A 16,537-nucleotide genomic window follows, 5' to 3' on the forward strand; every position below is an offset into this window, starting at 1 on the left:
AAAAAAAAAAAAAAAAAAAAAAAAAAAAGTAAAGAAAAGAAAAGAAAAAGGATTTACATAGATCTTAGGTGGGTCCCTGCTCTTGTGCCCCAACGACACTGTCAGTCTCTGCTTACCTCACAACCTCCACAGGCCTTCAGACCCCTCCACGGTGCCCCACGACCTTCAGGCAAAGTCCTAACCCCACTGCACCACATTCAGGGTCCTCTGAGACCTGACCTTGCCAGCCACATCCCTGCCTGCCCTCTCCATCACCTGGTCCTGGGGCCAAGTCAAACCACATGTGGTCTCCTTGCATGTGCCACCTTCGCTTCCCTCAGCTCCATAATTTTGCTGGTGTGTCCTTCCCTGGAATTCCTTCCCTGCCATCCTTATCCTTGGAGACTCCGCTCCCAGGAAGCCTGTGCAGATGCCCTTCACTGGCACCGGCTGCGTTCACAGTCCCTCCTCTGCCCCCGCACGGCGCCCCATCACACTATGCTATGCCTGCGGTCTCCTCATTTGCCCCCTACTCGGTTACTAGTTTTTCACGGGCAGCATTGGGACCTTTCACTTTATATCTCCAATGCTTCACACGGCAGGTTCTCAGGGACTTGCGGGGAGAGTGACAGGTAAAATAAAGCCTCTGTGCAGGCCTGCGCATGGATGAGATTTGATTAGAACCAGGCCTGGCGGAGGCGGCTCCAGTTGCAGTTAAGGAAATATATCTGAGGGGCCCGAGCCCACCGTGGGCCCAGGACAGATGGCCCCAGTGACCACTGAGGAAGGGAGATAGTTGAGGAAGGCAGAGGTGACCTCCCAGCTCTTTGGACCAGATTCCAGGTCAAGTGCTATTTGGACACTCAGTTCCAAACAAATCTCCATGCCATGAAAACATGTTGCACAGTTCACCTGGGAACTAAAATCTGATGCAGCCAAGATTCCATTTTCAAAGGTCCTTTCTCTCAAGCCAGGTTTTAGGCGAGTCTGACATCTCTCATCAGCAGGGCCTGCTGTGTTCACAGGTGGTACGAGACACTTGCCTAACAGCTTTGCCGGCTTTGACTGCAAGGGGCCATTGGGTCTTAGCTGGGCTGGTCTGGTTGGTGAGAGACCCTGGTTGGTGGGAAGCCCTGATACCTCTGGGGTCCTTCAGGTCACTCCGGTGAAGTGCAGCGAGCACAGGCATTGGATTTGCAGACCTGGGTTCAAATCCTGGCTCGGCACCACCTAGAGAGTTTTTTCAGGGAAATACCTTCCCCATCTTGAAGGGCTGTGGTTAGGATGGAGGTAACAGAATATCTGATTATATGATGAGTATATATGTTATATTATATAATAATATTAATAATACTACATTTCCTTTTTTTTTTTCACCTCGCTCTGTCACCCAGGCTGGGGTGCAGTGGCATGATCTTGGCTCACTGCAACCTCTGCCTCCTGGGTTGAAGCGGTTCTCCTGCCTCAGCCTCCCAAGTAGCTGGGATTACAGGCACGCACCACCACACCCAGCTAATTTTTGTATTTTTAGTAGAGACCGGGTTTCACCGTGTTGGCCAGGCTGGTCTCAAACTCCTGACCTCACGTGGTCCACCCGCCTTGGCCTCCGAAAGTGCTGGGATTAGGCGTGAGCCACAGTCTGGCCTATACTTTCTTATACTACTGCTGCTATTACATATGCTGCTATACTATCATAGTCGGATGTTGAACAAGGGGCCACGGTAATTTCTGAGTCACGGTCTGAGTGTCTGTCCCACCCAGCAGTTCTCCTATTTCCCAGCTTCTCTCCATTCTCTTTGCAGAGCTCTTCAGGACTCCAGCTGGGTGGGGAGGAGTTTCCCAGCCCCTCGGTTCTCCCCTACCTGGAGCTGAGACACCCTCCCTTGTCACTTAGCTCTCTCTCTTTCTTTTTTCTTTTTTTTTTTTTTTTTTTTTTTTTTGAGACAGAGCCTCACTCTGTCACCCAGGCTGGAGTGCAATGGTACGATCTCAGCTCACTGCAACCTCTGCCTCCTGGGTTCAAGTGATTCTCCTGCCTCAGCCTCCCGAGTAGCTGGGATTACAGGTGCCTGCCACCACGTCTGGCTAATTTTTGTATCTTTAGTAGAGATGGGGTTTCATCATGTTAGTCAGGCTGCTCTTGAACTCCTGACCTCCGGTGATCTGACCACCTAGGCCTCCTAAACTGCTGGGATTACAGGCGTGAGCCACCATGCCCAGCCTTAACTCTCTTATTGGTAGGGAAAGGACTGGACTCGCGGGAGCACTCTCTGGCACAGACTTGGGTCCTTGTCTCTGCTGAGCCCCTACACACCCCCCCACCGAAGGCCTGCCTCCCCCTCTGCTCCAGGATGCTGCTCGCTCTAACATGCTCTCAGGAGCTGGTCTGGAGCCATCCTGAGCATGCAGGGCCCCCACCACCTCCCCAGTTTTTGAAAGCATTTTCATGTGCGCATCTAGGAGTGCCAGCCTTGAACTGGTGTCTCCGTTCAGCTTCCACTGCTTCTTGGCACCCTGACTCTTCTGTATTGATTCCAGTGTGTCCTTTGTCCAGCAGCTGCACCGGGACCCCGCCGAGTCTGCCCTCGCCTCGCTTTGTGGGCTCTTATTTTCTCTGCCTGTGGCTTGTGCCTTGCATGAAAAGCTGGGGGCTGAGGGAGGCACGTGGAGATGTATCTCTCATGCCCCCATCGCTGGCATCATGGTCACAGGCTTACTTACCATCTATACTGGATCTTTATAAGACAGGCACATTTTAGCTCTATGGCAAGGCCACAGGGCTGACAGGGTCCTCAAATCACCCTCCCTGCTGTGCAGAAAAGTCCTCTCCTATAGGTCAAGCCTCTGCCCGCCCCCTCACCCCAGCATCACCCTGTCTGCCCATCCGGCTGGAGCTGGTACTGAGTGGCATCTCTGGAGGAATCCGGCAGAGGGACCTGGGCCAAAGCTTCAGCGTCCCCTTCCCCCTCCGGCTGCCAGCCTGGCGGCCCTGCCACTGTTTGTGATTGTTAGGGGAGCGCCGGGCGGACAGTGAGCGATTCAGCGAGCAGGTCTTCTGAGCAACAAGCCCTGTGCTATGCCTGAGCTGGGCAGAACAGGGCCACCATGGCTCCAGGGATGCCCACAGTAACCCTCGGTGACCGGGAGCAGCTCTGGGCTGGATTTGAGGGTCTTCCTGCAGCTTGCTCACCCCCAACCCATCCTGGGTCAGGTAGATGAATGAAGCTCCGGATGCCGTGACCATGGCCCCTGTCATCTCAACCATTCAGGCACTTGACTTGCAGAAAGCAGGGAAAAGACCTGCTCCTCGCAGAGTGAGGGCAGCTCAGGAAGCTCAGAGCCAGGACAGGATGACTACCTGGACAGGTGGCATGTACCTGGAGGCCCAAGGTAGGCCAGGCACTTTCGGGGCTAGCTGCCCCAGTGGCTGTACCTAAATCCACAGTCATCCTGAAAGACCGAGTCTCATAGGCTCTTTAGACACTGTCCCATGCTAGCCCCTCTTTTCATCCTCTGTCCCCCCACTAGAACCTGGTATCCACAGCCTAGCCACATGACCTCAAACTGCTCACTTGATATCTCTGAGGCTCCATTTTCTCAGTTTTAAAAGGGGATAATAACAGGACCCTTCTATGGGGTTGCTGGGATGGGCAAATGAGACAGTCCCAGGAGAGCACGTGGCCCCACACGTGGCCAGTGTCCCATAGAGGTTAGTGGGCTGTTACTCCCAGCCTGGGGGTCCGCAGCATGAGCCTTTGCCTTGGACACACTCCAGGACACTCCCAGGTCTCTCTCCCAAGCTCTCTGCTACTCTGTGCTCTGTTCATAGGCCAGTCCAAGTCTAGCTCTCAGCGGTGCGACCTGATGAAGTGATTTCATCTAGTTTCTTAGCAAAGAGTCCCAGATCATGCATTTTCTGGTGTGAGACTCAATAAGAAGCGCACTCTCTCTCTTTTTTATTGCTCTGACACCTCATGAAATGGTTCCATTTAGTTTCTGCTGATGTGTTGCTGGGTTTTGTATTCATTTGGGGAGATAGTGGGAGTCTGACAAAATTCTTCTTTGGAAGACTATTTCTACAGAAGGGCTTCACCAAAAAATGCCTGTGATGTTGTTTGGGGTTCTATGCTATCAGAAACTCCGGGCCAGGGAAAGCACTGAAGTCTCCTCCCTCTAGGATCCTCAAGGGAAAGTCAGGAAAGAATCTGGCATTACCTGTTGTAAATGACGCGAAGAGTCGGACGTTACCCTGGGCAAAGGTTCGGTAGCAGGACCAGCTGATGTACAGCACCAGGGGCATCCAGATGACGGGGACACTGTACCTGCAGGAGGGCCATTAGGGTAAGAGAGATACATGCACAGGGGCTTGACAGAGTCCAGCTTTCTTTTTTTTTTTGAGATGGAGTTTCACTCTGGTCATGCAGGCTCCCGGGTTCAAGTGATTCTCCTGCCTCAGCCTCCCAAGTAGCTGGATTTCAGGTATGTGCCACCACACCCAGCTAATTTTGTATTTTTAGTAGAGATGGAGTTTCACCATGTTAGTCAGGCTGGTCTCGAACTCCTGACCTCAGGTGATCCACCCACCTCAGCCCCCCAAAGCACTGGGATTATAGGTGTGAGCCACCACACCTGGCAGGGTCTAGCTTTCTACCAGAGAGGTAAAAAGATGACACCAAAGCAGATGCAGAAAGCATATGGGGTCAAAGGGACACTGGTATGGGGGATGGGGAAGAGAAAAGAGGAGGGAGGCTGTAAGCCCATCTGCCTCCTGCCTCTGAGTTGAGTTATTGGCAGAAAAGAAGTTTCCCCAGGGCTACAGACTCTATGCAACTGGACAGACGCTGACCTCTTCTGGCAGAGGAACTAATTGCAGGCTAAATTGTTCCCATGTGCATCAGACGCGAGAAACTCCTCATATTCAAAAGTTTCTAGCTACATGTTGGGTTGTGACCCACCTAGTGGACAAAACCATGCACAGGGATGAATTATTCCCATGGCATGTTCCTCCCTCCCTGAGAGCTGGGAGTATAGACCTGGGCTCTGGGGAGGGACCCAACTGCCTCTTCCCTTTCCATATCTGATTGGCACCATCAGAAGAGAGGGGCAGCCTGCCACAGGCTCAGGGAAGAGCTTACCAGACCGTCTTAGAGAGGCCCTCAATGAAGTCTGACTGGAAGAGGCGGATGGGCCTGGTCACCGGCTGGTGAACCCACTCATCGTACTTCTCTCCCAAGTGGCCCACCTGCCACAGGAGGGGCTTTTGCCAGTCCACCAGGTCCTGCAAGAGATGAAGCCAAGTGGACACTTGACACTCATGTCTTCCCATATTCATTCCCCCATTTCCTGTTACAGCATCCCAGTCCTCACCTCCTACCTCAGCTCATGCGATCTGTGTGGGGCCACCCACCCTCCTGCTTCAGTGATCAAGAACTGACCAAGCTGCTCGTCCCAGCCCCCTGGTGGCAGCAATAGGACCCAGTACAGGCTCGTGACCTAAACTGGTGTGATGAGCCATCAGACACTCTTTCTGTTGGAGGTGCTACATTGGCAGGGCACGAGCCTGGAGTTGCTAGCAGAGCCTGCCTGAAGGCGTCACCAGCACAGGAGATGTCCAAACCAAGAGCTAGGGTGACAGAATCCCGGTAATGATATCTGAGTGTCCAGATTCAGCCACATCTGAAGTTTGAAGTCTTGCTCGGGACTCCTGAGGTACAGGAAGCAATACATTCTGTATCAGGAATGGAGTGGAAGCTTTTCCCTCTACCACAGGCTTTCTTCTTGGTGTTGATCTGGGTATTTCATTCATTCAATCATTTATTCAGCAATTTATTTAATATATATATATATAATATATATAAATATATATTTCTCTGTATATCTAATTTTAGAAATATACATGAATATTTCTATATATAAATATATATAAATTTCTGGAAATAAATATAGAAATATTTCTATATATTTCTATGCTAGATGCTGGAAAGAATCAACAGGAATGAAAGAGACCAACCTTGTTTCATGTAGCTTAGTGCTTAGAGTTAGACTCTGAAGTCAGCCCTGGGTACAAATCCATGTGCCATTTACTGTGTGACTTTGGGAGAATTACTAAATCTCTCTGAGCCTCAGTTTCCTCAGCTACAAAATGGAAGTGATCATTGGTTGCAGTAGCTCATGCCTGTAAACCCTGCACTTTGGGAGGCTGAGGCAGGATAACTGCTTGAGGCCAGGAGTTTGAGACCAGCCTGACCAATATTTTGAGACTCAGTCTCTACAAAAATAAAAAATAGTAACAGTATCTGCATTAAGCGCCCAGCGAGATGTGGCATGCCAAGCAAGGATGGTTTTGTGGAGACACAAAGCAGGCTGAGACCCAGAGGCAGAATGGTCGGTACAGATGTCCGGGTCAGGGTGGGCGAGGAGGGCTTTGCAGAGGGGTTTGGGCTGGAATTCATCAGCATGGAAGATTTGACAAGGGGGAGAGAGGAAGGGATGGCGGGGAGTGTGGGCACGGATTTAAAGTTGAATATAGTTGTTGTGGCCTTTCTGGCACCTTGACATGCTCTGTGGGCAGCAGGAGGAAAGGGCGTAGATGACAGAACACTGTGCCATGCCCAGGGGTGGCTTATTCTCCAGGCCTGCTGTCTCCAAGGCAGGCATGTATGTGTACCCCAGTAGTACTCACAGGCTGGTCCCCAGAGGCAGAGAGAAAATATGAACAACCCTATTTCTATTATTTGTATTTATTTGTGTTTGTAATATATTTATGACTTTTTTCTTTTTCTTTCTTTTTTGAGACAGGGTCTTGCTCTTTCACCAGGCTGGAGTGCAGTGGGACGATCTCGGCTCACTGCAACCTCCATCTCCTGGATTCAAGTGATTCCCCTGCCTCAGCCTCCTGAGTAGCTGGGACTACAGGCGTGCACCACCACACCCGGCTAATTTTTTGTATTTTAGTAGAGATGGGGTTTCACCACGGCCAGGATGGTCTTGATCTCCTGAACTCATGATCTGCCTGCCTCAGCCTTCCAAAGTGCTGGGATTACAGGCATGAGCCACCGCGCCTGGCCCTTTTTTCTTTTTTTAAGAGGTGGGTCTTGTTATGTTGCTCAGGCTGGACTTGAACTCCTGGGCTCAAGTGATCCTCCTGCCTCAGCCTCTTGGGTAGCTCAGACTACAGGAGCGCGCCATTATGCAGGCTTGATTTCACCTTTACACAGCATTTGACTGTGTTCTAATGCACAGACTATAACAGTACATTAACACATGCCAATACTTAAGAAATAATTTAAATATATAAAAAACACGTAATGGAGAGTGTGTGCAGCAATGTTCACTCAGGGATACAAGGTCAGAAAAGTTTGCAGGTTTCAGCTCCAGATACCGGGAAGCCCTTGAAGATTTCTGACAAGCCAGTGCTAGGTTAATCTGGACCGAATCCAGCAAAGAACAATGAGCCTGGAGTCAGGGGAGCACCATTAAAGCCTGGCTGTGCCTTTTACCAGCTATGAGATCCTAGACATGCACTTTTACTTCTCAGGGACCCTCAGTGCCCTCATCTGTGATGCCGGTGGGCCCCAACCCACCACCCACAGTCGGAGTCAGGGGGTCATGGTGGATGCTCAGACAATCTTCAGCAGGGGGAGTCAGGCAGCCACTGCAGAAGGGAAGTGGGGAACCACAGGCAGGGAGAGCAGGGGAGAGGAGCAAGGGCTGCACGTGGAAGAGCTTGCAAGCCTGTACGAAACAGCCATCCGTGATTCCAGAAACCTGCCTTCCCCTGGCCCTGGCTGCCACCTCATCCTTGCACAGGCCTCCCCACCAAAGGTTTCTGCAGCCTCAGCGGGTCTTCCAGGAACTCTCATGTGCCCCTAGCTCGTTTGGAAGTGAAGCTAGTCTTGCCATCACGACCTGGGAACAGGGGTGTGGGGGTCCCAGGAGCAAGCAGGCAAGGCCACTGGGTTTCCCTCTGTGCCTGTGGCCAGGGTGAAAGGCTCAAAGAAGGCTGTGGCTTCTGCCATGTGAATTTGGCAGGTCTCAGGTACTGGCTGCCTTCCTGTGGCAGGGGTGGAGGGTGGGGGGTGCGGTCACTTCCTGCTTCTCAGGCTGGAAGACGACCCAGGTCAGCCTGAAGCCTTCCCGCGCTGGCACTAACTAAATCAAGCAGTCATCCAAACTCCACCTAGTCGCCGCTCCCTTCCTGACCCCAGTCTCCTTGACCTCAGCCCTCGAGTCTAGCAGCCAGTGAGGTCATCAGATGTGTGCTGTCTCATTCCAGTCCTCTGCCCCAGGTCTCACACACACACACACACACACACACACACACACACACACCACACACACACCCTGTACCACCACCACCGCTACCACCACCACCAGGAAAAAGAACTGGAGGAACCAGCTAGCGGCCTGTGTTTACCACCTTATCTTGCCGCAGCCCCAAGAGCCGCACCTTAGAAGAAGCTGGGCCAGGGTCACGACAAGAGCGTGAGGCTCTGTCCCAGCTGCGGTAGTACTCAGAGCTGATCCCCATGGAGCCCTAGTTATGTGCCAAGCCTAGTTCTAAACACCTGACACGGGTTCAGTCACTTGATCCTCACATACCCCTAACTAGACAGGTATTCTAACCATTGTCATTTTGCAGACGGGAAAACTGAGGCTGAGTAATCTGCCCAGGGATGCTCAGTTATGTCTCCTCGGTGCGTTGGCCCCTTTACCACTAACAAAGAGCCATCTTGGTCCCTAGAGATACACCTTGTCCTGAAGTCCACTTGGATAGTAATAGAATCACGTTGGTTTCCTGAAGCTTGGTGTGCGCAGGATCTATGTCTTCCCATACTTTTGAGATGGGGTCTTGCTGTTGTCGCCCAGGCTGGAGTACAGTGGTGCGACCTCTGCTCACTGCAACCTCTGTCTCTCGGGTGTAAGCGATTCTCCTGCCTCAGTCTCTCAAGTGGCAGGGACTACAGGCGCCTGCCACCAGCATGCCCTGCTAATACTTTGTATTTTTAGTAGAGATGGGTTTTCACTGTGTTAGCCCGGATGGTCTCGATCTCCTGACCTCATGATCCATCCACCTCAGCCGCCCAAAGTGCTGGGATTATAGGCGTGAGCCACCGCACCCGGCGACTTTTACTTTCAACTGGTGTATGTCTTTACATTTAAGGTGCATTTCTTGCAGACAGAATATAGCCGGGTCTTCCTTTTTAATCAAGTCAATCTCTGCCTTTTAATTGAAGCACTAAATCTATTTACATTTAATGTTGGAGTAGGTCTATTCTAGTTTTCTTTTCTTTTTCTTTTCGAGACAGGGCTTGCTCTGTCGCCCAGGCTGGAGTGCAACGGCACCATCTTGGCTCACGGCAGCCTTGACCTCTGGAGATCAAACAATCCTCCTGCCTCAGCCTTCTGAGTAGCTGGGACTACAAGCAGGTGCCACCACACCTGGCTGCTGTTTTCGATTTGTCTCCTCTGCTCTTCCTGTGTCTTATTTGTATGAAATATTTTACACTATTCCATACTGTCTCCTCTGTTGGGTTTTTAGCTGTGCTTTTCGGTATTATCCTTGCAGTTGTTGCTCTAAAGGTGATCACATACATCTGTAACTTATCACCATCTCTCTCAGAGGAATCCCTGGTCTTTTCTTTTTCTTCCTTTTTTTTTTTTTTTGAGACAGGACTTGCTCTGTTGCCCAGTGAGAGTGCAGTGGCATGACTATGACGACAGTGGCTCACTGCAGCCTCAGCCTCTTAAGCTCAAGTGATCCTCCCACCTCAGCTTCCGGAGTAGCTGGGACTACAGGCTCAGACCACCATGCCCAGCTAATTTTTTTTTTTTTTAAGAGATGGAAGTATTTCTAAAAAATTCCTGCTTCTCAGGCTGGAAGATGACCCAGGTCAGCCTGGCGCCCTCCCGCCCTGGCACTAACCAAATCAAGCAATAATCCAAACTCCACAGCAGGTGATCTCGCCTCAGCCTCTCAAAGAGCTGGAATTACAGGCGTGAACCCCTGTGTTCATTCGGAAATGGCATAGGAGTCAAAGGTTGAACTCAATTGAAACACAAGAAGAGAGTTCTGGACAACAGGCTGGTCTTGAACTCCTGGGCTCAAGTGATCCTCCTGCCTCAGCCTCCCAAAGTGCTGGGCTTATGAGCATGAGCCACTGCGCCTGACCAGCGCCCCTGGTTTTTCCGTCTCACTTTTGGATGCTACACATGATAGACATCACTATCCTGTGATTCACTTGTGCACTTAACAGAGACTGAGCTACCTTGAACTAACACAGACTCAGATACCTTGAATGTGAACTTTTCCAGCTATAGCAGCCAGGTAGGCCCCTCCCTCAGCATAGCAGTGGTTCGGCAAATTTTAATCTATTGATCCATTTTGTCCTTATTTTGTGAAGGAAGCAGAAAATGACATAGGATTCTTTTTCTTTTTCTTTCTTTCTTTTTTTTTTTTGAGATTGAGTCTCGCTCTGTCGCCCAGGCTGGAGTGCAGTGGTGCAATCTCAGCTGACTGCAACCTCTGCTTCCCTGGTTGAAGTCATTCTCCTGCCTCAGCCTCCTGAGCAGCTGGGACTACAGGCATGTACCACCATGCCTGGCTAAATTTTTTTTTTTTTTTTTTTTTTTTTTGTATTTTTAGTAGAGATGAGGTTTCACCATGTTGGCCAGGCTGGACTCGAACTCCTGGCCTCAGGTGATCTCACCTCAGCTCCCCAAAGTGCTGGGATTACAGGTGGGAGCCACTGTACCCACCCAAAAATGGCATAGGATTCATACGTTGAATTCAGTTGAGCCACAAGAATAAATGTCTAGGTAAGTTGCAAGCAGAAACTTCCGCCTAGCTCTCACACCTGGTTGTGCAGGAAACTGAACAAAAGGACGTTGCTGGTGTGGAAATTGGAGCTAGACTGTGGAAGGAGTGTTTCCAGGTGCAGTGGGAACAGAGCCCCTGCATAGGGGTCTGCCATGTGATGTCATTTGATTGACCTGATTTCAGTTACTCCCTGGGTAGACTCGCAAGCACTGCCACTTGTACACATGGTGACTTGTGCCCGAGAGTCAGTCCCAAGCTGCCGCTGGCCTGCCTGGCGCCATGGAGGGCCTCACACCTGAGCTCTTACTTAGCCCGTGCTGCCTCTCCACAAGGAAGCCCTCCTGGATGCCCAGGGAACAAGGCCACTTCACTCTGGGGCTGAAGGACCACCCTGGAGGAATCCCAGGGAGGCCTCGCTCTCCCTCCTGTGAACACCCGCTTCAGTCATCAAAGGCCAACACCTATAGTTCTATGGCTGGGGCCTCAGTCCCGCTATTCCAGGGAAAGCCCCGTGAGCCTTCCAGATGAGCACAGAAATTCAGGCCTGCCAACCCCTGACCCAGTTTATAGATGAGGACACTGAGGCCCGAGAGGTCAAGTGACTCTCGAGATAGGATTGGCTGGGCCTGAAGTGGGAACCTCACTCCCCCTCCTCCCAGCTTGTAGCAGGCTCCACACAGTTCCCCAAGAGCTGGGACTGGCACCCGGTGCACTTGACCATGATTTAGGTGGTACATGCACTGACAGGGTGTCCTTTCTTACTTGTCTCTGGTCCTGAGCATGGAAGGAGAAAGGTTCAGCTGGGTGCTGAGAAGCTCAAGGCCTCTCACTTGCTGTCATTTCCAACATGACAGCTGGTGTTACCTGGTTTTGAGAAGGGAGGTCAACAGAAGATGATAGTTTGGGATCCAATGAGAGGGGAAGTGACACAAGACACGTTTTGATTCCTGCTCTACCTGACCTTAGCTCATTGCCATGGGGGTGGGCGGCACGGCTGACACGGAGCAGCTACCCCGCCCCCCACCTGTCCCCACTCAACACATTTGCCACATGGGGAGAAGCAGATTCTGGGCACACCATTCCCCAAGAAAGTGTCCTATGCCACCTGGCCCTGTGCTGCCCGGGAGGAGGGGTCCTGGAGAGGAAGAGGAGGAAAGCAGAGAAGGCCCCTTCCTACCCGGGCACCATGCCCTTCCGCCACCCTCTTCTAGCTGACCAAAGACTCCTCTCCTACTCCTCCTACACGGACGGCTCTCTTCCTCCCGGCTCGATCCTGGTCCTGGCCCCATCTACCTTTTACTTCCCAAGGCTTGGGGGACAGAGGGAAGGCATGGGCACAGATCTGCGGGCTCTGTATGTGGCTGGGGTGGGGGAGAAGGGGAGATCAGGCCACTGAGGACGCCTCCAGTTCCCAGGCATCTGGAGTCTCCCATGGTTCCCCCTACAGTAACAAGTCCCCTTTTACAGCAGTGGAACCCGAGGCTAGAGAGGCACCTCCAGCACTCTGGGCTGCCCAGAGAAAGCTGGCCTGCGTGGGTGAGAGCACGGTTATGCCCGAAACTTCTCTGGAATAAGCGGCTCATTGGGGTGGGGGGATTTTTTGGTGATTCAAAGACCTGACCAAGGGGCCAGGGCCCAGGAAGCAGATGCAAGGCGGGGTGGATTTGGCCGAAGCACCTTGTACTGACTGTGTGGGGTCCACGCCCCTCCCCCAGTCTGCTCTGTCCCTGCCTTAGAGAGAAGGGGAGGGCCTCTCCCAGGCTATGCCAGGAATGTGGCCTGCAGTAGCAGGGGCAGGGGGAAAGGGCAGCCTGCTGCCCAGAGGGTGGGCGGAAGGGTGCGGTGCCTGGGTAGGCGAGGGCCTTCCCTGCTTTCCTCCTTCTCCTCCCCAGGACCTCCCCTTCTGAGCAGCACAGAGCCAGGTATCATAGGACACTTTCTTGGGGAATGGTGTACCCAGAATCTGCTTTTCCCCAGGGTGGCAAATGTGAGGGTGGGGGGAGAGGGTGGGGTAGCTGCTTGGTGTCAGCCGAGCTGCCCACCCCATCAGCCATGAGCTAAGGCAGTTGTTTAAAGAAATGTCCCCCCAAACCCAGGTCACATGGCTCTAGGGCAGCTTTCTGAGCAGAGAGGCGGAGGATGTGCTTTCAGGCAGTTGGGCCGAGGGCGGGGAGTGGGCTGAGGAGCCCCGACAGAATTAGGGCCTGTTGTCTGCACCCTCGTCACCGGCCAGCCAGGCTCAGGCCTCACATCCCCTGTCCTTCTCTTCATGAGCCTTAATTCTGCGAGGTGGGGCTGATGATGACCTCCTTTGACAGATGACAAGGCAGGGTCAGGTGTTTGGCCACGCACTGTGGCAGGGTCTGGACTGAGTGCCCCGTTCACAGCACAGGCTTGACCAGGAGGCCTCCTGGCAGCCAGATCAGACCCCCACAGCTGTGACTTCCCAGCATAGATGCTGTGAGGAAGCCCAATGGCGTCAGTGGGAACGGCGAGGTGGGCTCCTGGTGGCTTTGCTGCACTGGCTGCAAAGTCCTGTGCAGTCTAACTGGGACAAGCTTAAGTCCACAGAGGCGGCTCTGATCACTTGCCTCCTCCCCCTGAGGCCTATGACCGTCCTGTCACCCAGGGGATGTGAGGCCAGGGAGGTGGCCTCAGACTCATCCCACGAGGATTTAGGCAGCTGAGAGTGGATAGGGAGCAAAGATGCCAGAGACACAGGGAGGGAGGAAAGACAGCTTGAGCACTGGCAGAGAGCAGGCATGACCTCTGCCCTTAGGGCTGACGGCCAGCAAAAGGGGCCTGCCCAGGGGCCCCACCCCAAAGCCAGGTAGGGTGGTCTTTCCCTGGCAGCACACTTTCTGATATCCCGTAGTACACTCCACCAGATCCTGCAAGTAATACCACTAACCATAAGATGCAGGGCTGCAATCCCGGCACCTCGGGAGGCCAAGGTAGAAGGATCACTGAGGCTGGGAGTTTGAGACCAGCCTGGGCAACAGGGCAGGACCCTATCTCTACAAAAAATTTTAAGAAAATTAGCCAGGCATGGTGGTATGCGCCTGTAGTCCCAGCTACTTAGGAAGCTGAGGTGGGAGGATGGCTTGAGCCTGGGAAGTTGAGGCCGCAGTGAGCTGTAATCTTGCCACCATACTCCAGCCTGGGTGACAGTGAGACCCTGTCTCTAAAAAAATTAAAAAGGTGGAGGGAATGGCCTTCTCCATCACTGGAGCGCTGTGTGGCATCTCTTACCTCCCAGCCTTCCCTGCCCACTCTTCTCCCAGGGTGTCCTCTAAGACCCATGGAAGCAGAGGGCACTGCCCAGCCCACTGGCCTGCTTTGCTGATCCAGATGCTATTTCCCTTCGTCCTCAGTGACTATCTGGAGGCCCTAAATGATAAAACACTATGGCCAACATCAACAGCATTGCCAGCCCCTGAGGACCCTCGTGTCAGGGTGGTGTGTGTTCTGTCTGGCAGGGGGTGGGACAAGGAGTTTGGGGAGCTGACTGCTGACATGCCTGCTGGATGGGCCTATCTGTCTCTTGAGGGAAGAGGGTGATCACACCCATTGACCGGCCCCAGGGAGCTGGAAGGAAGCCGGTTATGCCGGCATACGGCTTAGCCCGAGGGAGGATGGGGAAGAGGGCGTGGCTGGCTTGCGAGACACAGCTGGTATCTGCTCAGCCTCCTCCCTCCCTCTGCCAACCCCTCTCCTAGTCATCGGCCTCAGGGTCTTATTCACGGTCAGCTGTCAGGGCAGAGGGGTTCTAGGACCCGGGGAGGGCAGGGGGCTGCATCTGGGCTGCTGGTGTGCCCAGAAGTGACTTCGGGCGGGAGATTTAAGCTCTTCCGCATCAGTTAGATCAGGATAATTATAATCCTTATCCCTATTGTCAGCAGGATTAAACCAGATAACAGATAATACATTTAAAGCAGCGGGCACACGGTGAGGGCTCAGTACAAGAGGTATGAATTCAGGGCTAACTCCGCTGCTGAGTGTCTGGGCAGGGAACTTCCGCAACCCCCTCAAATCACACCCGACCTCTCCACTCCCCCAAAGGGAGGCTGGTCCCCAGCGCGGGAAGGGTGGAGAGGGTTTCCAAGGGAGGGCTCTGAAAAGGACATGGTGAAGTGGCAAAAAGAGGCTGCGGGACTGAGGGGACAGGTATGTCCAGGAGCTGAGGGTGGCGGGCAGCTCTGGCCACGTCACCTGGCTGTGTTCCAGAAACAGGGAGGGATGTGGAAGGTGAGAACCCACAGCCTGGTCTGTCGTCCCATAATGAAGCCTGGGTCCTGCCTGGCTGGGCCACTGAAGGGATGATTTAGAAACTGTTCTGGTAAAATTCCATGCAGAGCCTGAGAGTCAGACCATCCCTCACGTCTGAGCAGGGCGGGGCACCAGGGTTTGCTTCCCAGCCGTTCTCACTCTTTCCAGATCCTTCTACCTCTGCCCCGGCTCTCCTTACTCTTCCCAGCATGGCTCACTCTGTCCGCAGCTTCTAGAGCTGAGAAACAGGGCCCTGGGAGCGCAGGACTCCAGTCTCAGCAGCACTCACAGCACTGAGCTTAGATGCAAAGCCGGAAGGGTTAACCCCATCAAACCCTCAGGCCCCGGGGGGCAGGTGTGCAAACACACCTAGGCCTGGGACCCTCGGCTGAGACAGAGCTGCCACCTTTGTGGCCTCTCTCCCAGCTCCTCCACGTACCGACCCAAAAGACTCACTCCAGCCCCCCTGCCTGGGTCGGCAGCAGATGGAGGGCTCAGGCTGGAGTGCTGGCACCCCAGCATCTCTGTTCCCGCTAACGGAGTGGGATCACCCATGAGGTCAACGAGACAGGGGCCACACCCTTTTTTGGAAAGTCAAAAGTGAAAAGAAAAAAAAAAAGCAAAAAAGCACCCTCCACCCTCCAGGGAAGCCCCGCTCCCTGTGCTGATTTTCCGGGGTGCTAAGGGCAGTTCCCATGCACACCCAGGTAGGTGGGGGTTCCATCCAGAGTGGCCTCCACATCCTCCTGCGGCCCAGCTCCAGCACAGGGACACAAGGAAGGGGAGGAAGAGAGGGTGTGGAGAGAGAATGAGAGAGGTGGGGAGGTGAGTCGGGCTGCCTGGTTGGCTGGCCCAGAGCCAAGCAGGGAGCTGGCCATGGGGGAGGAGGGGCCCCTCCTCCCCTTGGGTGTGGCCTTGGTGGCAGCACAGGTGACTGTGGCACAGCCCAGGTTAATCCTTCCCTTCCCTCCTGCAGTGACTGCCTGGGATGGGGTGGGGGGGGAGGGCGGGGGCATCAGCCACTCCACCCTGATGGCTGCCACGTTTGTTCAGTCCTGGCCAGCTCTTTGCAGAATTCAAGCCCTAAGCCACGCTGGCAGATGGTGCCCCAAGGGCCTCTCTCTGCAGCTTCTTCTGATACCATCCTCTGGCCACTCGCGCCTGAGCTGGGACACGCTGCAGCCCACCTCTGGTCCTCTCATCATTTCTCAAACCCTCCCTGTTCCTCTCCGAACTCCTCGTGTTCCAGGCTCAAGTCCTGACCCTGCCAGCGCCGAGGGCCCAAGCTCAGGGTTGAGGCTTGGAAACCACATCCCAGCCCACCGGCTGCACGGCCAGGCGGCCTTTCCTCGGACTGGCCTCTGTCTTCCTCTGCATTTTGCACCTCTCGGGAAAGGACGTGGCACAGAATAACTTCTCCGCCTGTGGATGGATCCCCAAGGCGTCTGTGCCGTGGGCGGATGAGGCGGT

At 53.5% G+C, this 16,537-nt stretch overlaps 1 protein-coding gene across 1 annotated transcript in view; it reads right to left on the minus strand.

Annotated features, from left to right (window-relative positions):
- Positions 1–16,537, minus strand: part of FA2H (fatty acid 2-hydroxylase) — a 67,166-nt gene that overhangs the window by 10,574 nt on the left and 40,055 nt on the right. Inside the window, exons 3-4 of the mRNA XM_032284442.1 lie at positions 5,115–5,257; positions 4,195–4,301 (exon numbers count right to left, since the gene is read on the minus strand). Of these exons, the coding sequence (XP_032140333.1) occupies positions 4,195–4,301; positions 5,115–5,257 (250 nt within the window). The remainder of the gene's footprint in view (positions 1–4,194; positions 4,302–5,114; positions 5,258–16,537) is intronic.

This window comes from Sapajus apella, unplaced genomic scaffold (assembly GCF_009761245.1).
Source record: "Sapajus apella isolate SASKATOON/1434 unplaced genomic scaffold, GSC_monkey_1.0 scaffold15, whole genome shotgun sequence".
In the NCBI taxonomy this organism is placed as follows: Eukaryota; Metazoa; Chordata; class Mammalia; order Primates; family Cebidae; genus Sapajus; species Sapajus apella.